Source organism: Egretta garzetta, unplaced genomic scaffold, assembly GCF_000687185.1.
Source record: "Egretta garzetta isolate BGI_Z169 unplaced genomic scaffold, ASM68718v1 scaffold14, whole genome shotgun sequence".
Taxonomy (NCBI): domain Eukaryota; kingdom Metazoa; phylum Chordata; class Aves; order Pelecaniformes; family Ardeidae; genus Egretta; species Egretta garzetta.
The window spans coordinates 1,270,304-1,278,307 of NW_009259588.1; the positions used below are offsets into that span (position 1 = coordinate 1,270,304).

Genomic DNA, 8,004 nt, shown 5'->3' on the forward strand with positions numbered 1-8,004 from the left:
GGGAGGGGAGGGTGGAGTCGGGCAGCTGAGGAATCTGCAGCTTGTGCCAGCGCCACGGAAACCCTTTCCAAAACAAGACTCAAAACTACCCTTAACGATCTGAAAGCCTGACTTTGACTCACAGCTCTGCTCCCACCGCCTTTTCCCGTGGGGGCACTCACGCCCGTTACGCACTGTCACCCCCTGACCACCGCTCCTCCCGACGCCTCCTGCTCCAGCCCCAGCTCCCGCCCCACACCGCTTGCCCTTCTTCAGCCTGGCCGAGGGCCCTTCCCTGGGAGGACCGGTCCCACCACCAACCCACGGCAGGGGGAGGCGCTGTGCAAGGGGGGAGCCAGCGGCTGTCCTGCCCCCGTCCTCGAGGTAAACCAGAAACATCTCACTTGAACGAGCGTGCATGCGCTGCAAGTCCTCCTCAGCCTGTGGATTGTAAACGCCACCGGTCTCGACCGCCGCAGGAGGAGACACATGTGTGCGCATACACATGACTGGTAACTCCCTCTTCCACAAATTAGAGGAAGATTTAACAAGATGCACCGCCTCGCAGGTTTTGCAGGGACACGAGGCTTTGAACAGGACCTTTCACAAGTCCTGCCCAGTGCAGCCAGGGTTTGCTCGAAAAACACATGCCCAACTTCAACTTTCAATGTTGCTGTTGTCTACCTGTAACTACACCTGCCACAGTGTGAAACCCCAACATCAGCTCAGATCACTTTCACAGCTTTGCCCAGGGACATGGAAAACATATTACATGCAGAAGAAAATGTCATTACTGCATTTATGCTTTCATCATTTGGCAGAGATTTTAGAACAGGGGAAAAAAGGCAGACTGGAGTCTAGATTGAAAAGACATACCTGGTGCTTTCTCCACAAAGATTACTTTGGAATCTTGCAGAAAGTTATGGCCAGTCAGTATCATTTTTTTCCCTCCAATAACAGGAAAGCTGTCAGTACTTTGCTTCTCCACCAGAGGCAGTTCTTGGGCAGATCTCTGAGCTGGAGAGTTATAAAGAAGATAAAAAGGCAACCACAAACACACACACACAAATAAGTAAATACTGCATTAGTAAGTAACTTAATGCTTACCCTCATAATCTAAGCTGATTTTGATATAGAAACAAAGAAAGGTCAGAAGGTTTGCAGGAAACATGGTTGGTTTTCAAGCATCTTGATCGCGAACCACAGGGTTATCAAACACAGCAGTACAGATTCAGAAGGCTCACAAAGAACAAGCTGTTTTAAAACTCAGCTTGATCTGTACTGTATAAAAAAGTGTATTTTTATTGAAATTCGTTTATTTAAAATACTTTTCTCTATGTTTTCTGTAACATACATGCTGTGTGTTTGCAAGACAGACACGACAAGATGACCATCCGTGTCCAAAATGTGATTTCAGTCACTAAACGCTGTATTGTCAATCCTGCAAACTGTCCTGCAGCACCGGCAGCAGCCACGGGCCACGCGATCCAGCCAAAGTTCACAGTTTAGCGAGCGTATTTCCACCAGCACCTGAGTGCCAAAGCACATGTGGATCCATGCAAACAGAATCCGGTGTTCTCGTGGCACATATTTTATCCCCCCCAACTGGGACACGGAGTGAGCGTGGCTGTGCTTCAAGGGATGATGAGACATTTTATCCAGATTACATGGTTCCTCCTGGTGTCACATGCACTAAGAGATGCATGAAGTTTTTGGCACCAGCTTATTCCACACTCTGCACTGGAAATAACACTAGCACTTATTTTTTTCTCCTGTTTTCCGCTCCTTTTAGGAGGCACTTATCACGCTTTTGCTTGTTACACAACCCTCACAACTGCGGTTCACTGACACGAATCCAATCGGCTTCATGTTTAGTGGCTTCCTGAGCTTGGCACCTTTGCACCGAGCACTTCAGGATGTATTTAAATTGTGGGTTATCCTGCTATATAGCAACTGAAAAGCTCTCATCAGCTTCAACAGCAGATGGATGAAACCACAACTCCTCTCCTTTTTTTGCATTGCCTGTTAGCCTAGAACTTGCCTTGAATAAGAAACAAAGGGGAAATTGTTCATGTCATAGCATATCCTGGACAGAAGACAGGGCTTTATGCCAGTCTACCTGCTATAGGTAAGGAGGCTCTGTTATTCTTCACAAATAACATAGGCGTATCTCAGTGTAACTCCCTTCCCACTGCCAATGCTCATTTGTTTATTTAAATGACTGACTGTGGAGGAGAGAAGCTATCACTGTTGGTCTAACAGCACTACCCTTTCCTGCAACTTCTGCCTCTCTTGCAGACTGGGACCACCAGAGCGGCAGCGGTGCTACCCTAGGCGAAAGGATGGAGTACTGTCGCTGGTCTGAAAGTCTGTCACTGCTTTTGCAAGAGGAATGCAGAAATGCTCTTTTCCGTGGCCTCTCTATTAATGATCCCTGAAAAAGCACCATGCCTCCAAGAGGTCAAATGTTGACGTGCTCCAGGACCTGCCAGACACCTTGTGTGGGACTCCAGCCTGGCAATGGTGCAGGGACAATTCCTCCCCATCCCCTCTGCTCCTCACTCCCAGAGCTCACCCCCCACATACCTGCCAGACATTAAGTTACTCCCTACCCTGCCGGCATCAGAAAGATCCACTTTGTGGAATCCAACAAAACCTTAAAAAACTGTTTCGGTACATCCAGCTGACCAAATTAGCAATGGGAGTTATGACTGAAATTCCATTTCCACCACTTATGCTGGAGTGTTAAAGCTACACGAAGCAAATAGGTTTTGGTTTGTGTGTGGGAGGCTGACGAGGCTTACAGAGCACCTTTGGAGGGTGCCCCAATGCATCTGGTAAAAAGCAGTCTGTTCAATCAAAGAGACCCCAGTGCAGAAACCTGGTTTCTGAAGGTTTTCTGAAGCTGCCGGCAGCGTGTGCCAGTGTGTCAGCTCTAGTACACCGCTGGCTCAGCAGCAAAGAGGCTGGGGTTTTGCTTGCTGTTTTTTGCTTTTTGATAGGGAGACAGAGAGTGAATAGGACATGATAGCCGTTTTCCAGAACTCCTACAGCAGTTACCTATATGATAGGGAGTCACCAAAAAAAAAAAAAAAAAGCCTTGTCACTCCCAGATCTACTACTAGTTTAAGTGCACTCTACTTTTCTTTTAAGTGTGTTCTTTCCTATAGAAATCAATGCACAAAGTTACATGGTTTTTTGTAAGACCCGGGTGTTTTGTCTTCAGTATAAACCACATGCTTTTGGAAAGCAGACTGAGGTTCACTGACCAGGCAGGTAAAGCTAAACCAGCATATATAGCATGTTGGTGGACAAAGACTGTGTGGGGGGTGGCATAATACCCAGCAAAAGAAGGATGGTTTTTGCTACTTACAGCACTCGATGGGGTTGGAGGCTACTTGCAAGGAGAGGGTCCTGCCGTTGGCTTGCGGGATATGAACCCTGAAGACCAGCCGCACGCGCGTGTTCTTCCGACCGATGTCCGTTTCTCCCTTGCGCAGCTCGATGTCAGAGTTTCGGAGCTTTAATATCCCAGCACAGTCGATGCTGTCCAAAAGGAAACGCAGAGCAATTAGATTCATTTCAAGCAGACCTCAGGAGGACAGGAGTGTGCAGTATCTCCCCTCTCTCCTGTACATCCTTCTTAAAGATCTGAGTCAGACATGACCCAATGACCAGGCTGAACACAGCAGACTTTGTTAAGCCTCGTACTTGCATCCACAAGTAGCTAAGTTGGGGCTATCTCTAGTAACAGGCTAGGATGTTACTTCAGTTCCCAGAGGGAGAAAATCCAAAAGATCTTCCTCCCCAACACATCCTGTTAAGGATGGCGCTTACAGATTAACCAAAGCCCAAAGAAAGAGTGAAACTAAAAAAGTCAATGGGAGGAGACAGTAGTGCACAAAGCGTTACTAACCTAGAATGCAGAGTTACTTACGATTTCACTCATTACAGCTAATTCAGAGAAAAATCTGACATTATTTTTATTCTAGGGCAAAGTCCTGAAAATGCTTATTAATGAGCACAGCTCTCCCTGAGGTCAGTTCTACTGTCAATGTGTTTGCATTTGAATGAGCTGGAAATACTCCCAAGCCGAGCATTGAGCTGAAGCTCTCCGTGAAAAAAACTGAACTCACGAGTCCTCCCTCCGCATCAGGGAAAAACGTGCTTTTTGTCAGATAGGACTACTATTATTTCTGACCTCTCTCTCTCCTTTTCTTTTTTAACTTTGGTTAACTGGATGAGTTTACAAGTCAGGATTTTTGTCAAAGCAAATTTCAACAGAGGAAGTTCCCAGAACAAAAGATATGTAAACACACGCACTCAAAAACCCACTGCAAAAATACCTCTGCTTTGGCCACAACTACAAAGCCTACATGGCAATTCCTTCTGGGTACTGGTCTCTGGCATGCATTTTATTACACTGAATATGCATAGTTTAATTTTATTTTGCATTCAAAGAGTTTAATTCCCCCTCCAGACCTTTGAAGCTCTGTTCTGAAGCAAACTGCAAACAAGAACTATGGCAGCACGGGTTTGATCTGCATTTTTTCTTAAGTATGGATTTCAGAATAACGAAAAGGCCCTTGCAGAGATGATCAAAGAAACTAATGAAAGTATTAAAGCTTCTCAACAATGCATATTAGCAGGTGAAGCCATAAGAATTATGAAGTATTTGTACTCGTGTCAAAATTCTATGCAAAGATCCATAAGCTACAGAAGAAATAGTATGCTTCTCAATACTGTCTGTCCTGTAGCAACACCTGTAAAATAACTAAAAAGAGCCAATAAAGTTCAGAGGAGAAAAAGCATTTAAATTCAGGCCTATGTAAAGTCATGGACATTAAAATCTGAAGTCAACAGGAGTAGTTAAATGTGCAAAAGTTTAAATGTGCAGATGAGCTTCAGTGTCTCACTGACTCAAGGCCTGAATACACAAAGTAATGTGTGAGAAAAGTCCTTGGCTCCAAATTTCAATTCGTTGTTAGTGCTACAGGAGGATTTAGACTACTGACGTGTAAGGCTTATATATGCCAAAGCATTGTTTGTGGTTCTTGAGAGAGCTCTACTACGATCTGGCACTCACGTCACAAAAATATTCAGCTTGGCTCCCAAACCATGTAACTACCTTTATTCTAGGGAGAAAGATGATTGAAATGGTAATAATGTTCCTAGATGGCCAAAAATGTGATTCAAACTGGATAAACAAAGGGCCCAGTAAATATTGCGTGGGTACAAATTGGTGAAATTTCAATAACCTCCGTGGCGGCGTGCCAGCTTATGACGACAGCAAATGGGGCCAGTAATTTTGCAGCCTTGTCATGACTTTTAACACAATGCACTGACCGAGGTCCTCAGGTCTTGAGTGATCAGCCTAAGCCCAGCTGGCAATGCAGCTAAGCACATTCTAGCTCTTCTATTTACATGAGGCACTCCGGGGCATGTTGTACATGACACTGCAAACCAGCTTCTAATAACCACCACGTGCGGAAGGACTTCAGGTGTCTGATACCATTTTTCACTTCATTAAGGAGCGGAAAAGTGTATGAATAACAAGGAGTGGAACTGTGATTTTAGTAAGCTCCCTGGGATTTTCCCGTGGTATTTGGCTTGGTGGGGCCAAGACTTTTTGCTTGCTTTCTGTCTGCCTACCTACTTATCTTTCTATCTCCCTATACATACACACAAAGGTGCATGCATCCGTATATAAATATGAATACATTCACATTTAGACGCACACCGAGAGTCGTACATGCACGCAAGCACGCACAGATTCCTCCCAAGGCAGACACCTCAGATAAGGGTTAGGATCATCTGAACGACGAGGGCAGAGAGGATGGGATTGAATAATGTGGAAGGTCTCACATATGTCACATCCACAGAAGGACATTTGAACCCTATAGTGACATATACCCGTGTGTAATGGACCTACAGGGCACTTACCACTCAGGCTCCTACTAATTCAGAGATCCTAAGACATCCATGCCTGCTCTTCTGTATAGGACTAAACTTACCCCAGTTTAATAACTCAAATCTGTAAGTTGTCTCACCTTTACTCGTCTTCTTAGATCTGGAAGCTTTGCTTCTAAGCAAATGCCATGAAAAATGCTGGGTTTTATTACGTAAGAAATGAGTGGTCTTACTCATCTCAAAAATACTCTAGGGTACTTGGAAATGCTCTCTAAGAGTTTCCTTTGACATCCAAAGATAAATTTTAATAGTCCCTGTTCCTTGTGCTAGTGCGTAGAGGAGCAAGAGGTGTCATATTTAGAAACTAAATGCAGGAGCTGAGGTAGGAGATATTTACAGCTTGGTAACTGAGATACTTATTTTAAATGGCAAATAAGCACATTGGCTGAAACTCTAGAATGAAAGCAATCAGCTGTCATAAATATTTGTGAAGTTAATTTTGTTGTTAAGCTGATTAGGGGCAATTTGTCCCAGCAAAGTTGTGAAAAACTACTATTATGGAGAGAACTTTAAAAAAAAAAAAAAAAAAAGATAGGAAAACAGTGTAAAAAAAAAAAAAAAGAAAAAAAAATCAACACAGAAGAAATCAAGTGGGGCGACCAAGAGGAAACTGCTAGGAGTCAGATACGGTGCCGGGGTCTTACATTGCTCTCATGTTGTTCTCTGGAAGAAGCGGAATTTCCAGGACTTTGGTGTTGGAAAGTATTGTTTCGTGGCTGGTGGTGGAAACGGTCTTCCCGGTGATTCGATGAACCTGGTAGAAAGCATGGGGTCGCAGCAGGCGGTCGTCTGCAGTCCCGATGAACAGCTGTAGCGTGAGCGGCTCGCTTTCTAAGTAACCGTGTAGCTGGCAAGAGAACACAAAACGCCCACTGAGCACCATGCACATAAACTGCTAGGAATCAATTAAATTTTTATAAGCAGGAGAGCCTAATTCAAGGAGAGAACTTGTGACAGGTGCTATGTGTTAAGTTCCCCCCTTCCATTTTTCCTGTAACGTAATATTGGTACAATAAAAAGGTGCACTCAGAAAATGTCTCATTATCCTGAAGGACCCGAGGCGCTTTAGTTGGGGTGAGCTCTTGAGCACTCCTGCTACGTCCACAGAAAACTTTGCATAAATTCTGCCGGGGCGTTCAGCAAAAAACCACAATTAAGTCAATGTTCCCTCCCAGTGCTGAGGGTGGCAAAACTGATGGAGTTTGCAAGTGGAAAGGACAGAGCTCGCCCATGCCGAGCTTCCCGGGTCACCCCTCATGCAGCAACAGGCTGCTGCTTGGGACACGTCCCCTCATTAACCGATTTTTATGCTAGTAAATACCTCCTGGGACAGCGTGGACACAGATCACATATACATGACTAGTAGCTCACCATGTGTGTCAAATTCTTGTTATAATCGCACAAAAATCTCATTGAAGCTACTGGGCCTGACTTGAACCTCATCCATGTTACAGTGAACGCTCTGATGACAACAAGAGTTATTTCTGCCACAGGCTGGGGCGGGAGCAGGAGCGGAGTCTGACCTCATCCCCACCATCTCCTCAAGAAGCTGCTCCAGGTTCACACTGGTGCGAAGGAGACCACGGGTGGAGCTGTCTGGGGACCGCTCCAACCTCTGCCTCACGCTGCTGCTGGCAAACGAGTCTCACAAAAACCAGTGACCCTGCAGCGGTTAGCTGTGAGGCCCCCTCCCAAGGGAAGGGAGGATGCAGCAACTCTACAGGAGAGAGGAGCGTGGGCAAGGTGGGCTGTCGCAGGAGATGTGCCATCCCAGAGCAAACCTGCTCGCTTTGATCTAGGTTTAGTTTCCTCTGCGAATGGTTCAGGTGGGTTTGGGCACAACTTAGCCACCATCCCTGCACTGACCACTAAATCTGACAGACCAAAATTAGACCACTGATCATAATTTGGTGAGGAGCAACATTGTTCATTTGCGGTGCACGGAAGTCCAAAGCTGAAAGCAAGTGGTGAAAACCATATTAAATGTTGTTGATATTTGTGTTTTGCTTGCTTTCACGCTCCTTAAATCTTAAAAAGTGATTTGTGGCTTTTTTA

General features: G+C 45.2%; 1 protein-coding gene across 1 annotated transcript in view; it reads right to left on the minus strand.

Moving 5' to 3' along the window:
• The window catches only part of NFATC1 (nuclear factor of activated T cells 1), a 105,313-nt gene that overhangs the window by 62,849 nt on the left and 34,460 nt on the right, over positions 1-8,004 (minus strand). Inside the window, exons 3-5 of the mRNA XM_035893474.1 lie at positions 6,594-6,796; positions 3,353-3,525; positions 856-996 (exon numbers count right to left, since the gene is read on the minus strand). Coding sequence (XP_035749367.1) covers positions 856-996; positions 3,353-3,525; positions 6,594-6,796 — 517 coding nt within the window. The remainder of the gene's footprint in view (positions 1-855; positions 997-3,352; positions 3,526-6,593; positions 6,797-8,004) is intronic.